General features: G+C 40.9%; 1 protein-coding gene across 2 annotated transcripts in view; it reads right to left on the minus strand.

The window, feature by feature from the left end:
* fhl3a (four and a half LIM domains 3a) overlaps positions 1-20,181 on the minus strand; it is a 105,147-nt gene that overhangs the window by 8,245 nt on the left and 76,721 nt on the right. The window contains exons 1-5 of one of the 2 annotated variants that reach the window (XM_068011234.1): positions 15,571-15,653; positions 13,733-13,907; positions 7,843-8,017; positions 3,765-3,934; positions 1,795-1,981 (exon numbers count right to left, since the gene is read on the minus strand). In XM_068011234.1, coding sequence (XP_067867335.1) covers positions 1,795-1,981; positions 3,765-3,934; positions 7,843-8,017; positions 13,733-13,888 — 688 coding nt within the window. In that variant the 5' untranslated portion in view covers positions 13,889-13,907; positions 15,571-15,653. Of the gene's footprint in view, positions 1-1,794; positions 1,982-3,764; positions 3,935-7,842; positions 8,018-13,732; positions 13,908-15,570; positions 15,654-20,181 lie in introns of those variants that run through there. The other variant, XM_068011233.1, reaches the window with a different exon arrangement.

Here is a 20,181-nt window from a genome sequence, read left to right on the forward strand (position 1 = left end):
CTTTAATATTCTTTTTATTATTGAGATTCCCTCATTCTCCTTCCTGGCTTTATATCTCTTTCTTAAACTTTTTTCCTTACTTCCTCTCTTGATTTTAATCACAGGTACATGTAAAGATTTTTAAGCAAAGTAACACTTGCTCAAGTTTAGGGTGAGGGTCACAATTGTGGATTGATCCAAAGTAAATATAATGTCTGCTGCTTTATACCAAAGGCTCAGTGGGTTTTATGACTCAACATTAAACGGATTGTCCAAAGCATGCACTGGTTCCCTTTACCTGGACATTTATACCATCCTGATGTTAAATTCCTACTTTTGCACCCACGCCAGTCTGCAGACTCTGCTTAGAATGACTAACTGGTGACTGGCCTTTGTGAGACAATCAACTGTAAATCCACTTTTTGTGTAAGCAGGGCTCCAACTATCAAGAACCTCATGTCTAAGAGGCTGTGATATATAATGTTATTTAAAGTCTTAACATTATTTTAATTAAACAAACTTAAGACCATAGGCAATGCAGTAATTATAAAAGGTATTCTAAACCATTAATTTCCTGCAATTACATTTCAGAGTTGTGAGTTTGTACTTGTTATCTAGCAGATTTCCATAAGAATTAATTGGGTGATCCCATGCTTCCAGCAGCAAAGCCACACTCAAAAGGAGCTTGGGTCAGAGATAGGGCTACAAGACTGTAACCACGATTCTTCATCCTGTGATCCATGTGAGCATAGCTTCCCATTGGAGTTGTAGGATTAGCTATATAGTTCAGGGCAGGAATGGATTATCCTACATTATAACATTGACTAAACTTCAAAAGTGCTCAAATGGCTATGAAGCACTTTGGGACATCCCAAAATTCCTTTAACACTCTCCTTCAAACCTATCTGTTTGACCAAGCATTTGGTCATTTGCCCTAATATCTCCTTATATGGCTCCATATCAAATTTGGGTTGATAATGTGCCCATGAAGTGCCTTAGGATGTTTCACTACATTAAAGATGCTATATAAATGCAATCTGTGATTGCTGTGGTTGTGAAAGGCACTATATAAATTCAAGTTGAACTTGCATTTATATAGCACCTTTTACAAGTTTAGGACACCCCAAAGTGCTTAATAGCCAATTAAATGCTCTTGGAGTGTAGTCACTGTTGTGATGCAGGAAATGCAGCAGCCATTTGCTCTTACTCTTCTTCAATTAGTACCGTGAGATCTTTGACGTCTGCCTGAGAGCGCTAATGGGGCCTTGGTTTAATGTCTCATCCAAAAGACAGCACCTCCTCAGTACTGCACTGTAGCGTCAACCTCGATTATGTGCTCAAGTCTATGGAGTAGGAGTCGAATCCATGACCCTTTGACTCCGAGGTGAGAGGGCTACTACTGAGCCAAGGCAGACACCTATCTTTTGTCTTGTACAGATTATTGTGCCAATCAAGGCTTGGTCACTAGGCCTTGGATGCACAGTAAAAACTAACATTCATTATAATTTATCAGTCCAAATTGTTTCTAATGAGGCCTGCATGCTTCTGCCAACACCTTTGATGTATGGGTAAAGCTTAAGTGTGCAGAAAGTGAGACCACTGAGCTCTCCCACTTGAGAGAGTCAGTTTAATAATGATGCAATCTTAACTCTAAATAAGTGGAATTAGAATTGGAGCAGTCTATAATGCAGCATGAGGCACCATTATTATGAGAAACACTTTTGTAGAAATTCTAGCACTGTTCCCAGTTTCAGTAAGATTGGCCGACACCCAGGAGAGCATTGTTAGAAAAGGGCGAGATACACAGCTGTTTACCTGTGATAGGCTTGGCACAGGCTGCACATTTCTTGGCGTACAGGTTCCCGAAACACTTGAGGCAGTACGGAGATTCCTCGCGGGAGGTGAATTGCTGGCCAGCCAGCTGAGTCTTGCACCCGTTGCAGACAAAGCATTCTTTGTGATAAGGCTCATCATGATAAGTAACACCTCCCTTGGTCAAGGCCTGCACATCCATTCAGAAGAAGTCATTAGAATTATCCCCACATCAGGATTTATTTATCACTAGCTTTCTACATAAGGATATTTAACAGTCTACAGAGGCTTAAGAAGTCTAATCAGATACAAAAGCATTCTAAAAGACCATTTAACTGGTGTCAGAAAGAGAAACTGTGAGTAGATTAGTTATTGGCATCTTCATGTTTTTATGATATGTAACTGGAATGTTGAAACTGCTCTTAAAATGAAGAACTCATGAATTAACACTTTATGAATATCAACCATATACCAACATACACCAGCTGGCTGTGCAGAGTGGCAAGAGAAAAATACTTGGGACATGGAATGGTTAGCTTTCTAGACACTTCAGTGCTGATTTCTCATATTCTAATGACTGTGAACAAAGGATCTTTAGTTCCTCAAAGCCAAGTTCATTTTTCCCCAACACATGAGCCACACCTGGGTTGCCCCTATTGTACGTGAGTTGGGTAGAGACTAATCTGCGGGAAACAACCAACCTGAGATAATTCCTCCAAGTTATTGAATAGCTCTGTGACTTAGCAGCCCAACTGCAGGTAGAATTCCAACCGTACAAATTTCCTAATACTAAAGCTACAAGATCCTAATTGAACTCTAATTGAGAGTATGCAGTTATATAACATTACACAAGTCTGCTCACTGCTCTATTATTCTGTTGTACCAATAGTGAGAAATAAGAGATGCTTGAACTTTCTTTTAAGTAGTAACTGTACCATGGAAGTAATGCTAAACCTTTACAAATCTCTGGTTAGGCCTCAGCTGGAATATTGTGTCCAGTTATGAACACCACACTTTAGGAAGATGTCATGGCCTTGGAGAGGGTGCAGAGGAGATTTACTAGAATGGTACCAGGGATGAGGGACTTCAATTATGTGGGGAGTCTAGAGAAGCAGAGACTGTTCTCCTTAGAGCTTAAGGGGAGACTTGATAAAGGTGTTCAAAACTATGAAGGGTATTGATAGAGTAAATAAGGAAAAATTGTTTTCACTGCTAGAAGGGCCAGTAACCAAAGGACACAGATTTAAGCTAATTGGCAAAAGACTGGCAAACATTGGCAAAAAAGATTGGGAGATGTGGAGAATTTCTTTCAAAATAAACACAGAGTTCTTATGATCTGGAATGGACTGCCTGAAAGAGTGGTGGAAGCAGTTTCAATACTAACTTTCAAAAGGAACTTTGATATATATGTGAAAAGGAAAAAATTGCTGGCGTATTGGGAAAGAGCAGGGGAGGTGAACTAACTGGATAGCTCTTTCAAAGAGCTGGCATAGACATGATGGGCTGAACAGCCTCCTTTCTGTGTTGAGTATCACTTAACTTTCGAGGAGCTTTTGAGAAATCTGTAAAATGAAATTATTTCTGCTGTAAATGCTGGCAGTAGCATTTGCATTTATTATTAAAGATGCAGAATGAGCAGTCAATGGGTGATTTACTCCCTCTCCTAATTAGTATTAGCATTAATTTTATAGAAGAAATATGGTGCACAAGAAATTTGAGCTGGTCAATAAAAATGTTAAAACTGCCAGAATTTTCTCAGTGAGATAACTTGTAATCTGCTTAAATAAGAGCCCATTGAGCTACACATTTGCTTGTTCTTGCCCTTTCATAAAGCTGGGAGATCATTTAAAATGGCACATGCCATAAATACACAGAAGTACACCCATTCTAAGTTCCAGAGTGAAAGAATATTCAGTGCCCAAAATGAGCAAGCAGTGCGCTAGAGTATTCTCAAATCAAGGGTCAGTCATTACCTTCTTGCAACGGAAACATCGCGGAGCAAAGTGGTTCTCATAGCAAGGCACACAGTAAATCTCGCTCTTATCAGGAACAAAGGCCTTTGATCCTATTGGCTGCTCACAGGTGTGACAAAGAAAGCAACCTTCATGCCAGGTGCTGCCATTGTATTCAAGCTTACGGGTACCTGAGAGACAGAAAGGTTAATCACCATCACACCAAAATAACTCAAATGTAACACACAGCAATGCAACCCCACTGACCTAACCCAGTTTTACAGTAGCTGACCCATAGTGCACTGGATAGCATCATGGAATGAGAGCCTTATCAATGACTCAGTCAGGCAGATTTCCTCTTCAGTCCCTAGGCATAACAGCCCATCAGGGCGGAACCAGTTATTGCAAATTTGGGCACAAGCTGATCCTGATTTTTCGTCCATAGATATCTGTGCTGAGTTAAAGGGCACGTATAGAGTTTGATGAATTAGGTTAGATTGCTGAGGTTTGTGCCTGTGCTATTAATATTAGTACATGCATCATTCCATCACTGGGTGGCTGACAATATCCAGATCTTACTCTTTTTTTTCCCTGCTAATTTCCTGAAAGTCTTGAGGTATGCTGGTATATGGTTCCATGGACAGCAAGTATCCTCTAGTACCTCACTCAAACAGGAAGTCTTCATGTATGAGCCTAGAGACTTCATGAATATAGGCAGGATATTCATACATACTGTGGTGGAATTAGGGTTGAACTCACTTGCATGTACTCTCCAGCAAGTTACAGCATCATTGGGCTAATATTTGCCTCCCTAGACAAGAGGCAGTGAGGACCAATGTACTTCCATTATCACCATGCTTCCAGAGATCACCTGACTCAGCAAAGACCTAGCATCAAACTAAAGGCCTTCTTTTACTGCACTGGGTGGTGTATTTACCAACTGACCCTAGATTGAATTATATTTGACTACTGCTTTTACCCTCAGTTTGGGGGTGGTGTCGGGAGGTTGGAGGACTGCAATCAACATGAGTGGTTTTCTCTCTAATTTTTCCACTTTTGTTGCTTCCGCAACTAACCCGAGATTGGGCGGCACAGTGGCGCAGTGGTTAGCACCGCAGCCTCACAGCTCCAGCGACCCGGGTTCAATTCTGGGTACTGCCTGTGTGGAGTTTGCAAGTTCTCCCTGTGTCTGCGTGGGTTTCCTCCGGGTGCTCCGGTTTCCTCCCACATGCCAAAAGACTTGCAGGTTGATAGGTTAATTGGCCATTATAAATTGCCCCTAGTATAGGTAGGTGGTAGGGAAATATAGGGACAGGTGGGGATGTGGTAGGAATATGGGATTAGTGTAGGATTAGTATAAATGGGTGGTTGATGGTCGGCACAGACTCGGTGGGCCGAAGGGCCTGTTTCAGTGCTGTATCTCTAAACTAAACTAAACAGAAAGTCTCGAGATTATCAACTGTGGGAAATAATGAGTTTCAGTGTTGAGAATGAGTTCCAGCTGTGACCTCACCCATGTGAGGCCTCATCGTTTACATGGTTATAAATCTTTCTTGTTACAGAACCAATGAGTACCTAACACAGGGGAGTATACAGCCTCACTGCTTACATGCATTTTCCTCTGGGCAATTCTGATGAATGTCATTTAGAAATTCAAGACCCCAAAAACAGATTATAATAGTTCACTCATCACTTTGATGAACACAAGGCATTGCTTGGAATTTCCATGGAGCTTCTCCTGACCATCAGTCATAACTTCAGCATATGCATTGTTTCTTTAGAGTTTCCAATGATCTTCTGCCAAAGTTATGGCAGATGATCAGTAGAACGCAGCTGCAACCTCATTTCTCCTCATCATATATTGGAATTGTACTGGTGGGTCCTGCATAAAGATACCAGTTCAGAGTGCATTGGTACCGACCAGACCTTACTGAAGATCCAATCAAGCAGATTACTATGTGACTGTGACAAAGGCAAACTATCCATCCTCCACTTATCTGCAGCTTTTGACATGGTTAACCACACCATCCTCCTCCATGCCTCTCCACCATCATCCAGCTGGGTGGAACTGTACTTGTCTGGATCCATTCTTATCTATGAGTCATAGTGAGAGAATCACCTGCAATGGCTTCTCTTCCTACTCTGCCATAGTTACTTCTGGTATCCCTCAAGTATCTATCCTTGGCCCACCCCTGCTATTACTTGCTGCCCTCACTGACATTATGCAAAGCACGCCAGTTTCTACATGTTTGCTGACGTCACCCAGCTCTATCTCATCAGCATATCCCTCCACTGCTCTACAGCCTCTAAATTGTCAGACTATCCAGTTTTGGATGAGAAAAAATTTCCTCCAACTAAACATTGGGAAGACGAAGCCCCAGCACAAACTCCAGTCCCTGGCCACAGACTCCATCCCTCTCCCTGGTAACTGTTGGGGGCTAAACCAGACTGTTCACAAACTTGGTGTCATATTTGACCCCGAGATTATTTTTAATTCTTTCATGGGATGTGGGCGTCGCTGGCAGGGACAGCATTTGTTGCCCATCCCTAATTGCCCTCGATGATGGAGTGGCTTGCTAGGCTATTTCAGAGGGCAGTTAAGAGCCAACCACATTGCTGTGGGTCTGGAGTCACATGTAGGGCCAGACCGGTAAGGATGGCAGATTTTCTTCCATAAAGGACATAAGTGAACCAGGTGGGTTTTATGACAATCAATGATGGTTTCATGGCACCATTACTGAGACTAGTTTTCAATTCCAGATTTTGTTTTATTAATGAATGAATGAATTAATTGAATTTAAATCCCAGCAGCTGGCCTGGTGGGATTTGAACCCACATTCCCAGGGCATTAGTCAAGGCCTCTGGATTACTAGTCCAGAGATATTACCACTATGACACTCTCTTCCCCCATCATCCACCCATCATATTTGCATCATCACTAACACTGCTTATTTCCACCTCAGTAACATCTCCTGACTCTGTCCCTGCCTCAGCTCATCTGCTGCTGAAACCCTCATCCATGCCTTTGTTAATTCTAGACGACTATTGCAACATGCTCCTGACTAGTTTCCCACATTTTATCCTCTGTAAATTTGACATCATCCAAAATTCTACTGCCTCTATCCAAACTTGCACCAAGTCCTGTTCACCCATCACCTGTGCTTTCTGACTTACATTGTCTCCCAGTTAAGCAAAGCCTCGATTTTAAAATTCTCCTTCTCGTTTTCAAATCCCTCTGCGGCCTTGTCCCTCCCTGCGTCTGTAATCTCCTTCAGCCCCACAATCCTCCAAGATAGCTGCATTCCTCTTAATTCTGAATGCTTGAGCATCCCTGATTTTAAAACCACTCTACATTGGTGGTGGTGCCTTCAGCTGCTTGGGCCCTAAGCCCTGACATTCCCTCTCTGCCTCTCTTTCCTCTTCTAAGACTCCTTAAAACCTATCTCTTTGACCAAGCTTTTGGTCATCTGACCTAATACCTCCTTATGTGGCTCAGTTCAAATTTTGTTTTCAAGTGCCTGTGAAGCGCCTTGGGATGTTTTATTATGTTAAAGGTGCTATATAAATACTAGTTCTTCTTGTTGTTGTTGTTCAGTTAAGGACTTGTGTTTCACAATTTGCTGTTAACTGATCAGAATAAGTCAGTGCAGGATTCCATGATGATGAGAATTTGCTGTTGCCTAATATCTTGCTGGCTTCTCATTGCGATGGGACTATGAAACATTTCCGATGATAACCAATCATTTAGGGAGATTGTTGGAATGACCTAAATCATGCACCTGGTGAATGTGTGCAATTTGGCCTGTAGACACACGTAAATATGTAAATTAGAGCTCAGCAATAAAGAGCTAAAATAATTCAACAGGACTGAGCAAACAGGTCCATACTGAAAACAATTCAGTGTTTTCCATTTCTGTTCACCTAGGTCAGCTTTCAGATTCTTCTTCTTTCCTTAAAACATTAATTCTGAACATTTTCTGAAGAAGGTACAAAGTTATATCACTTTAGTTGATAGAAGAAAAATGGTCCAACAGATTACTCCAACAGAAGCAGGGGAGGGCAATAAAGGGTTTGACAAATGAGACTAAAGGGCACATACCAGGCATGACGACCTTGTCACAAGCAATACATTTTGAGGAGAATTCACTGCAGTAGCAATCATTGCATAACAGCTCTTCTTCCTGACATGTAAATGGCTCATCTGCCAGAGATCTGTCACACCGATAACACCTGAAGCAATGCTCATGGTAATGGCGGTCTTCATAGAACAGCTCCTGTCCAAAAGAATCAAAAAAATGATACACAGCAGCAAGTCGGGCGGTAGCTTTTCAAGAACATGGCTCAATTACGTAAATGATTCAGAGAGTTCAGTGTTAACTCAAACTCAAGTGAATCATTCTTGCGAAGAATGAATTTGGCTTTCGTGTCCTTAGAATAACTCTAAATGCTTCACAGCCAATGAATTACTCTTAAGTATGTTAACTGTGTTTTGTAGGCAAACACAGCAGCGAATTTGTACACAAGATGATACAAACAATAATGAGATGACTGAGCAATTAATTGGTTTTGTGGATGTTGGTTGAGTGATAAATCTGAATCAAAACACTGGGAGAACAACTCAGATAAAGAGACTATAAATCGGTCTATAGGTGACCACCAGGCATTCAATAAAATGCAAGGCGATCAACAGCAAATGTGCGTATTCTAATCACATAATGGATTGCTGTCCATTACCAGTGCACTCAATTTTTGCTCCAATTTTCTCACATTTCCTTAGGGTGATTACATACTAGAATGTGGTTCCATCTGGTACCTTACCCATGTGGTTATTTAGCATGTTTGAGCTGGAATGGGACATTGTACTTGTATTGCCACCTCAACAGAGATCAATTAGTTCAACGTAGATGGAATATTGAGCCTGGGATCTTTCTGGTGTGTGCGCCTCAGTTCCATGCTGAGCAGCAAATTCACCAAGCACATGACCACAAGAGTTCCTGCTGTGTTCCATGACCTGGCATTCTTGTCTCAGTAATCCCATCTCACATCAAAGTTAACCTCAAGTGTTACATGATGACATGCCAAACACATTCACAATAACCTACAACTAAACATTAAAAAGCTCCACGTCTGCATTTTGAAAGGCAGTGTCCAACTTCTTTTCAAACATACCTCCGCACTTCCATTGAAAGTAAAGGCAGCAGAGAGGAAGAAGCTACATCATTTCCTGTGCCGTTTGCCCCCTCACCCACCCAATGTTTGTTATGGGAGGAAAGGCTAAAAGAAGGACGCCTCCCTTAGCTTGGTAAAAGGCTATCTCGAAGTTCATTAGAAACAGAAAGGTTGAAAATAAATTCTTCTTCTACAAAAAGATATTCTGTACAATGCAAATAATTCATTCAAATATATCTTGTTCTGACAGTTCATGACCTCCAGCAGAGTCCAGGTGTATTTTGCTCTGCTCAGCCACAAAGCTTCAATCTGCCCTTGATCTCAAACTGTCAGTTATTACTATAACTCACTGTAGTACCTAAACTGCATGGTGCACCACAAGACATTGCGTGCACACATGCAGGAGACAAAGGGAGAAAGAAATGTGAAGCAAAAGTTTAACTCAGTATGAATTGAAAATAATCCTGTGCATAATTACAACAGTTTGCTGTTGACAGCTTTATAAGGTGTAGGTGAAACTGATGCCCCGTGGTTACTAATACCCAGTTGACTGATCGTGAATCTATGTATGTAGCTTTCAATGAGAAGAGAAGGATTTTGCACAACATATTTGATTATCCTATGAGAAATCTCTTAGGCCATTGCCCAACAGTCTTATAGTGACACGGTCTTAAAAAAAAACATACATTCACCACTATTTGGTCTGGTTTCCACTGAAATTATTGGAAGGAGGGCAGATGGTGACTTTATTGCAGTTGCACTGAGTGGTTGTGACTTGCAACAAATGAGAGCATTGCAACTCTTTTCAGTGAAAATAGAGACCAACATTTTTGAAAGTAGCTCATTAGTTGTATAAAACTGAAAAGGATTTAAAGGTGGACAAAATGGCAATATGGAACCATTTTTTAAAACAACAGATGTATTCATTGGCTTCTGAAGTCAAAGAATCTTGGTTAGATCATAGAATGGTTACAGCACAGGAGGCCTTTAGGCCTGTCAAGCCCATGCTAGCTCTCTGCTAGAGTAATTTAGCTCCAAGTGACTAACTTTTACACCACAGCTTTTATACAACCACCACACACGGTCAAGGGCAAGTGACTGTTATAAGTTTTAGCTGCTATCCAAAAATATCCAGGTCAGTTTCCAATTCATTTAAATGCTGTTAAAAACATGGCATGCATTGCATGACAGAATTACTCAAAGGGTGATAAAATGTTTTTAATAATCTACTGGCTTCATATTGGAAACAAAACAATGAATTGGAAAAGTAGTTGGATGCAGTGCTGAATACAGTAGAGAGTTAAGTTAAACAACTTTCTTATTTCTTCCAACTTCAAGCTTGGGTTAGAGGAAGTGAGGACATCATTTGCTGATTGATTATCCACAGCCCTGTCCACATTGCTGCTGCCATTTTCGAGACTCAAACATGCTGCTAGGCTCTAAAACGACATCCAAAGACCATACAAGCATTTTGTGTTTCAGAGAAAAATAACTAGTTTGAAGTTTTCCAACATTCGTTCTCAGGATGTGGGCATTGCTGGCAAGATTTATTGACCATCCATGATTAATTACACTATAAGTTTCAAACAATATTGACATTTATGAATCACCATAAATAGAGATATAGTAAACAGAAGAACTCAAGAAATAGGAGGAGTAGGCCATTCAGCCCTTTGAGCCCGCTCCACCAATGAGATCATGGCTGATCTTCTACTTCAACACCATTTTCCTGCACTATCCCTGTAACCCTTGATGTTTTTAAATATGTAGAGATATATTGATCTCAGTCTTAAACATACTCAACGACTGAGCCTTCACAGCCCTCTGGGCAGAGAATTCTAAAGATTCACCAACCTCTGAGTGAAGAAACTCCTCTTCATCTGAATCCTAAATAGCCTGCCCCTTATTCTGAGATTGTGTCCCCTGGTTCTAGACTCCCCAGCCAGGGGAAACATCCTTCCTGCATCAACCCTGTTGAGCTCGAAGAATTTTGTATGTTTGAATGAGATCACCTCTCATTCTTCTAAACTGCAGAGAATAAAGGCCCAGTCTATTTAATCTTTCCTCATAGGACAATCCCTTCATCCCAGGAATTAGTTTGGTGAATCTTTGTTGCACTCCCTCAATGGCAAGTATATCTTTCCTTAGGTAAGGAGACCAAAACTGCACACAATATTCCAGGTGCGGTCTCACCAAGGCTCTATATAATTGCAGTAAGACATCTTTACTCCTATACTCAAATCCTTTTGTAACGAAGGTCACCATACAATTTGCCTTCTTAATTGTTTGCTGTACCTGCATGTTAGCTTTCAATGATTTATCCTTTCTAGCTCCAACTGCAGCTCAATATAGGGTGAATGCAAGGCATGTGTGCATACCTCTGTGTAAGCAAAATTGAATTTGTAACTGGTGGAGGATGTAAAAAAATACAACTGAAAGTTTAACCTTTGAATATTCTCATTCAGAGTCCTTCATCCACTTGCACATCCTGCACTATACAAACCAGGAAGGTTCCAGGTTCAATTCCTGGCCTGTACTGTGTTAACTGGGGAGGAGAACAGGACCATTGAAAGGAGACGGAAAAGAAAGCAGCCAAGGTTACTGCTCCATTGATTGAATGTTCCTGTGGATGCCAGGCTTACCTGTGATGCCTCTTATGGTCAAATAATCTGGCCCCTTTCATCATCTAGGTTCACTCATTGAAGAATGGCATGACTTGGGCTTCTCTGTCACCACTGGGCAAACATGAATTAGTACCCCCAGGAGAGCAGAGAGAATGGGTTCACAGGTTTCAAGGGGTGGCAATTGCATTAGAAAACTCTTCCTTTTAAAAGACATGGAAAAAAATATTTATTTTGAAATTTTTAAATAAAAGGAAGGTCTCCTCGTGTTGACATTGCTATTTCCCACCCATTTCACATAGTGGAAACCGATAAACTGACAGCGTCGCACAGTGATTGAATGCCGCTGATGACCTCTCTGAAGCAGTTAATGGCTGCAGTCAGGTAAGTGGAAAATAGGCACTTTCAAACTTGTTTTCACTGCACAGATGAACTGATAAGCAAACTGATGCTAGTAATTCAGTAATGGAGGGATGTTTCCTTCATTAAATACAAGTGGTCTTCGAAGTCTTGACTTTTGCTTTAAAATAAATACTCTTAAAAGGTTGCCTGGCGCCACACCAACAAAATGAAGCACTCCTTAAGGGAGACCGGGAAAATGAGCCACGCTCCCAAAATCCTCTCATGAAACAAATGTTGCTGCTAAATGTTTGGGAAAACATTCAAAAAGCAACATTTGAAGAGAAGAAACTGAACATACAGACAGGCACTGCCAATGTAAACACAAAACCATTTGTTTATTGGAAGCTTGGAGCAGTGCAGGGTTGTGTTAATATAACAAATATGTAAATCTCAAAATGATTAACTACCTGACTCTGTCAAACTAGGATCATGACACACAATACAACTCTGCTGTGGTAGTGTACTCTCAGAATGCAGTCTGGGGAAGTCAATAAAACATTATTTACTGCTGAGAAACATTAATATTCACAGACGGCAGTGATCTGGACTTGCTCATTTTCTGCAGGAACTAACTTCCTATTAGAGGAAATCATATATTAATTTCTGAGGAAATGCAATAAAAGTATATTAAAGCTATTGATTTTGGAAAGTAGCAAGTACACAGTCCAAAGCCCCATGGTGAACATACACATAGAAGTTACAATGCAGAAACAGGATATTCAGCAAAACAAGCCCATGTTGGGATTTACTGCCCATGCGAGCACAAACCATGCATCCTAATATTTGAAAGCTTTCCAAACTCTTCAGGAGGGTGAGGCCCATCAAACACAATGAACATTGGGCAGAAGGGAATAGAAGTTGGGCCCAGACTTGGGTCTGTATAGGCCCAAACCTGGAGGACCGAGGCCAGCCTGAAATGGAGCCTTGGGCCTCATTAACATTTTACACATAAGCTGCTATCGCCTGTTGCACCTCGACAGGAAGCTTGCACAAGCAGCACAAATATTGGGCTGCTTCCCTCAGCAGCAGCGGCCCGAAGGTTACGTCCTGAGAGGAGGATTTGGAGTGGAGCACTCTGCTCCTCCTGGCTCCACAGCAAAGCATTTGTAAAAACTGATTTTAACTGGAAGCCACTGAAAAATCCCACGTGGGACACGCATGTACAGTAGGTGAAATTGGAACCATTCCCAGCTTGGAAAGCAATGTCACAATGAAGGGGGGTAGGGGCCAAGTGAAAGATGGGACTGTTCTCCCTCACCAAGAAGTGGTGCAAACCAAGTGGAAATGGTTCTCTCCCAAATTCCTGCCCCTTTGCTCTCAGTACATCAGATTCTCAGTACTCCAACAGCGCATGGTTCCTAAGGATGATTTTCTAAAGAATCTCAGTGGCACAGGGGACGGTGGGTGATAAATGAAGGAGACAAATAGCTATTGCCATTTTCTAAACTCCAGAGGTCGATGAGAAACCCCACTTACCAAGTTTGGAGAAAAGGCAATGGAGGTAAGTGAAGAGACAAGTTACGAGACACAAATAATGCACAGTCTTTGCTCCACATTTAGTGGAAACATCTGAAAAGTAATGAAGCGGTGCATTAACAACTGAGGTGGAAGACATGCACACAGCCCAGTCACGTAACTTGAAGACCTAAGATATGTATTCCCTCAATTTTTGTGGCTTAGCTTTGACTAATTGCATGCTGCTGCTCACATCAATACTTTTGGTCATTAGGTGAGAATGGTACGTTAATAGTAAAATTAAGCAATACATTTTAAACATATTCAAGTCACTGCATTTACCCTAGCTTCGTGTCCAATCAGCTCTTTGCACTCGTCACATGTATTTGCAAACAGGGTGTCATAACACGGGATGCAGTAGGGGCTGTCTTCAGATAGGATGTACTTCCTGCCGTACAGGGATTCTTTGCAGTTATCACAATCAAAGCGCTCACTCATCTTCTATGGACAGCTGTCACTGTGAAGAGAAATGAGGGAAAGCCTTTATTCAAACATTAATTGATAAGTGCAATTACTGGCATTTGTTTATTTCAAGTGAATTTATTTTGAGTGGAAAGCATGCTGCTCTGAAGCAGTTAGCAAGAGTTATGGAAGAGCAACTGGAAAAGACTCTTGTACCTCTGTGAATTGGAAATTCTGAGGGCTATGGAAACCATGGACCTGCTGCTAGTTATTGGTCCACTCCTTTTCCCCAACACTCTCCCTTTTTCTCCTGAAGACACATGAGAGTGTATAATTCCGCAGCTTGCTAACATGGCCATTCAACATGTGTGAATCTAGACCGAGTCTTGACAGGCTACTTAACCACAAAGGCAGCACAGATAAAGCTGGTTATCTACTGTCCTGATGCCCATGCACTTTTCAGCAAGAATCACTGGATAAGATCACGGAGCAGACACCTTGGCTTTTTTCCCCCTCACTGATGCAGGAGCGAGACGACCAACTGGAGTGGCAGAGCTGCTGCTCTAGCTGACGTCTGTCAACTCAATTGAACCAGAGATCAAACCTTGGGCCTTACTGACTCTATGTAGCTCAGTACCACACACCAATAGTGTCTTCATTTATTGAGCCATCAGTACAACTGCTAATTGTTATTCTTTAGCAGGTTAGAACGAGTGGGACCTATTTACACACGGTTTTACTTCTCATTTTCCCAATCTGAAGCCTGTTTTACACCAGTAAAAACCTTTTGAAAATGTCATCATTTTCCTCTGTGGTTTATGGACAACTAACCACATGTGCCAAGTTTCAGTGAATAGTGAAGTTGGCAACAACCAGTTAAAATGACACAAAAACAAGAAATGCTGGATTCACTCAGCAGGTCTGGCAGCATCTGTGGAAAGAGAAGCAGAGTTAACGTTTCGGGTCAGTGACCCTTCTTCGGAAGGGTCACTGACCCGAAACGTTAACTCTGCTTCTCTTTCCACAGATGCTGCCAGACCTGCTGAGTGAATCCAGCATTTCTTGTTTTTGTTTCAGATTTCCAGCATCCGCAGTATTTTGCTTTTATTTTAGCAGTTAAAATGACAGCCTCACTCGGAGTCAAACAGGACTTCAAATCTCGTTGAAGTAGCAGGCTAATCGGTACTTTTACAAACTTAGTTCACAGGAGAGATTTCTACCGACTGCTGATAATTCTGCAAATATAGAACTTGTAATAAATACACAAAAGCACAAAGGGAATCTGGAAACCTCCAGATTAGGACTTCATATTGACTTGGAATTACCTTATAGTGAATTCCATCACCGTTACAGTATATGTTAAGGTTTTACTTGCTACACCATTAATAGGTTACAGTGAGTTGAATACAATTTCACCAATACAGCAAATAATGCAAAACAAAGAAAAAATCAGCTTAATCATCAGTTTTTAAAATGCTCAACACTACACTGTTACTTTACTCTCTGAAGATTGTCTTTTGGAACTTTCAATATACATACATGTTACTCTTGTAGGTTTTTACTGTTGAAACAGTATACAGGATACAAAACGACTGTGAACAATCCGTCCCAAATCATGGTGTTCTTAATAAAAGCAAGTTGTTATTAAGTTAACATATTGTTCCCAGACTCCTCAGATCAGTGTGAGAAAATGTAAAGAAAATAAGACTGGGACTCACGAGAAGCGATTCCAACAAGTATTCACAGCTACCAGCAGGATTAGTACTGACAGGCTAAGGGTACTCTGCACTCTACATTTCTCCCACACCAAATGCCAGTTAACAGACTCGTTTAGGCAGGAAGATGACTTATCACAAGAATATGTAACACATGGGCTATTAAGGCAGTATGCTGCTAATTTGAATCTCCATCTCACTACGTCTATACAAACGCCCACAGCTCACTGATGGGAATAAAGAAAGGTCTATCAGTACTGACAGGTAGATTAAAAAGTGGGAAAAATGCAAAGCTGCCTGTATTAAACTGTCAGTTAAATAAAATATGAAAACAGCTGAAAGCCCAAAGCATCAGCATTTGACTTGTGAAAGGAATCATCGAATGCTGTTAACAGTAGTGTGATAAGATAACTTTCTCTGTCCTGCCCTGATCTCGAATGTAATGTGCACTATTTATGGCCTTTTATTAATGAAGAAAGCATCCTTCCAACAGCACAACTGCTTATTAGTAATAGTCATTTCACATGTTTCCAAAGTTCACTTTATAGAGAGTTCTACTGCACATCACAAAAAAACAGAAACACATTGTATTTTTATTACTTTGTGCACCAGTTACTGCCATAATGGTGTCATAAAGTAACCTAATATACCCCCACATGTAGACTGTTGTGTAACTGTTCATTGAGTGCAACATTGGACATTTAGATTCATTGAAGGAATTAAGCCTGTGATGACTTGTCACTTTGAATATGCTCCATTCCATTCACTATGCTGTGGCTGAAACCCATTGCTTGATTAATTGTTTGCTGATTGATTATATCTAGTTAATGAAATTTTCAAGTGCCTGATTTCAACTGTGTGTTCAATCTTACTAAGCTTTATACTGTCATTGTACCAATGGGCCGGAGCAAGATTTTGGCTTAGTACTATTATTCCTACCTCTGAGTCAGATGGTGCAAAATTTGAATCCAACTCCAGACAGCCCTGATGAATGGAACTCTGGGTCTGAACTCTTGACTTGGCATCCAGTGGGAAACTTGTGTCCCTGACTGTAGGAGCTCATAGAAACCTCTTGCTATACAGGACTAGCTGCCCTCTCATCTGGTATAAAGATGGTTTCGGTCACAGAAGGGGCATTCATGTCAGGGCCTGTCACTTTTCATCAGCCTTCAAATCCTTGTACTACTTCATACTATTCTCAAAGTGAAGAGTGCAAAGATAAGATAACAACCAATATACACTTTTTTCTGGTCAGCTGTGTTTCTAACATGCTAAAATACATTATTCTTTCTGACCAAGCTATAAAAGAAATTAACACCGGTAGTCTAAGTATACATTGTCTTTCTGCAGTGTTAAACCCAACTTATCCCTAGCTCAAGAGATCTTGGATGTAAGTTGGCAAAGACAAAGCTTAGGAACCCCCAAGGTTTTGCTGGAGTTTAACCAGCTAAAAGCATAAGGCCTACCATCACAAAGCTCTAATAAACTGCTCATTGCTTGTTTGCCATTGCCACCTTACCCTTATGGACATTGACTTGCAGTGTTCTCTGGAACTAGTACGGAAAGAATTTCAGCCCCTGTTGATATCTGCAGGGGTTAAATTACAAGGAGAGATTTAAAAAATTAGGGTTGTATTCCCTGGAATTTAAAAGGCTAAGGGGTGATTTGATTGAAGTTTTCAAGGTATTAGGGGGGACTGATGGCGTAGATATAGAGAGAAACGATTTCTGCTGGTTGGGGAGTCTAGGACCAGGGGGCCTAATCTGAAAATTAGAGCCAGACCTTTCCGGAGTGTAATTCAGAAACACTTTGTTAACCAAAGGTATTTACGGGATATGGGGCAAAGGCAGGTATATGGAGTTAGGTTGCAGATCAGCCATAATCACAATGAATGGTATAACAGGTTCGAGGGCCTAATTGGCCTACTTCTGTTCCTATGTTCACCAGGTTCATATTTTGAGCCTAGCTATTTTGTCTACCATCAAAGCACCATGGATCAATGGAACTTCCCAGCTCAGGTACCAGATTACTGAGACTACCAAAGAAGACTCACTTGGCTCCAGACTTCTATCACCAGGCATGTCATCTTGGAGCCACTGATTATCTTCATCACCAAGGAGGGTTGACAATAGTTGCTCAATAATAATAGACACAGACTGGTGGCTGTGGACCATCATGTCTGTGATGGGTCTTTGAAAGAGCGAGCCAATTAGTTTCATTCCTCTGTTCTTTCCACATAGCCCTGCATGTTATTCCTTTTCAAACATATATTCGATTCTTTTGGAAGTTATCATTGAATCTGCTTCCACCATCCTTTCAGGCTGTGCATTCCAGATCATAACAACACTATGTAAAAATCCCTCTCCACATCTCGCCTCTGGTTCTTTTACTAATTAACTTAAATTTGTGCTCTCTGGTTACTGGTTCTCCTGCCAGTGGAAATTGTTTCTCCTTCTTACTTACCCCATCAAAACCCTTCAAGGTCTTGCCAGGCTTCAGATTTACACCTCAACTTAAAGGTCACAGCAATGCTAAAGACAAGCACAGCTAAACTAAAAGAAAAATTAATACATCTTCACTCTACTTCTAGGCTTGGTTTGCATGTGCTGAGTCAGGTTGACAAACCAGTTGGTGAACTGCTACAACAGACTCAGCATGTCTGGGTTTGGGGAAGAGAAAAATCAGCCACCCTTTCCCCTCCCGATCATGATCCAATGGTTCCTGCTGAAAGCCAAGCAGGGGCAGGATTAACATTGACTGTGATGCCTGTTAACATTCACCAACTTGGTGAAAACATGGCTACTTGATAAGGCACTTAAATGTCACCCATGGAACTATACCCCAGCAGGGGAGAAAACAAATATAATTCTGTATTTATTCAAATTTTAAGCTGAAGGGTTTAAACGATAAGCAAATGTTATTCCAAAGCTCAGTGTAAGAGTGGCAGCTGATACCAATGGACAGCTTTGGCTCAAACAGTGTTTGCATTTATTATGTGACTGTCAGCTGCTTCATTGCCATTACATTTTCCAGCTGTTTTTCAAAAAAGAAAAGCTTTGTCAGAAAGATAGCATTATTCATAACCTACAAGGGAGGAGGAAGCTTGGATTTACAAATGGATAGGCTACTGTCCTGCCCAAAATGTGTTCCGATAACCAACTCCACATACTATTGCTGACTCATCCCAAATAAGACATTTTGAATGACAACTATTCATAAAGCAGTACAATCTGTGTCATTTCAGTAACCTAATGCAATCAAATACTGGAGAATGTGTCTAAGAGGAACAAGAGGAAATCTGCATCGCATTTTCTTACCTGACTATAATATGAGTTACCACTATTGGTATCAATAAGAACAATGCAAATGGGAGTTCCCATTTACCATAATTCCTGAGTAGCACAAGAAGGGAGTTACGATGCAGTTCTTGAACAGACGAGGCTGGGTTAACCAGCTCCATGCAGCTTAGTCAGTTATCCTATCCTTGACAGTGTTACCAACAACAGAGGCAAAATAACAGCCAATATTTGTGGAAGTGGTAGATAATATCAGATTTACTGTGTTCCTCCAATAATAACATTGTAGAATCTGCTCCATGACTCCAGCCAGATAAAAAATAGTATTCAGGACGCAGCAAAAATAAAGAATTTTCCACAGGGATGGACTCACTGGCCATTAGCAGCTGGTGACTACTTGTATAACTACTCTCTTCATTCTGCCCAGAGGCTTGTTACTATCCATTACAGAGAAAGCACTATCCTCTACTTTGTATCAAGCAATTTTACCAGGCTAGCAAAATATTTCATTCACTTCATTGCAAGTAAGCAGACATAGATGTGGATGGTACAGACCTAGAAAGGCCTTGTCAAATTGGCATGAATCCAAGCTAAAATAAAAGCAAAATACTGCGGATGCTGGAAATCTGAAATAAAAACAATAAGTGTTGGAAATACTCAGCAGGTCTGGCAGCATCTGTGGAAAGAGAAGCAGAGTTAACATTTCAGGTCAGTGACCCTTCATCAGAACAAGATATCCAAAAATTGAAAAATATTCTGACTGCCAACATTTTAAGAATGTACTTTACACTCCTCTACCACCACCCCATCATAAAAAACCCAAGATTTTGATTTTACAACAGGGCTTTCTCTTCACAGTCTATTGCAAATTTAATAATGTTGGAGTGAAACTTGTAATATTAGTTCTTTGTGTTGTAACATTCCTCTACTGTTGGTCCTCCAGCTTTCAGACAGCAGGAACCCGGTGCAGAATTGTCTTAACATAGACTCAGAGAAACACTACAGTGGTTCCTTGGTCATTGAGACCACCCCCCACCAAGTCTCTGGAGAGGACATCAGTATAATTACATTATACATCATGCTGATCTTATTCATAATATGGCTGAGTTTGATCTTCATTTCATTGGTACTCTGTACTCATTCTAGCTTGAGGCTCTAAATAAGGTAATTAATAACATGTTTTCATCTTCAGATGAGGCCATCTTTGTCAATGTTGCTAATCCATTGAAGACAGCAGTACAGTTGTATGTCTACATCCAGCTCAGAAACAACTGAAAACCCTTTTTCAATGTTACGTATTTGCACTAGCTATAGAGTG

This window comes from Heterodontus francisci, chromosome 31 (genome assembly GCF_036365525.1).
Source record: "Heterodontus francisci isolate sHetFra1 chromosome 31, sHetFra1.hap1, whole genome shotgun sequence".
NCBI classification, from domain to species: domain Eukaryota; kingdom Metazoa; phylum Chordata; class Chondrichthyes; order Heterodontiformes; family Heterodontidae; genus Heterodontus; species Heterodontus francisci.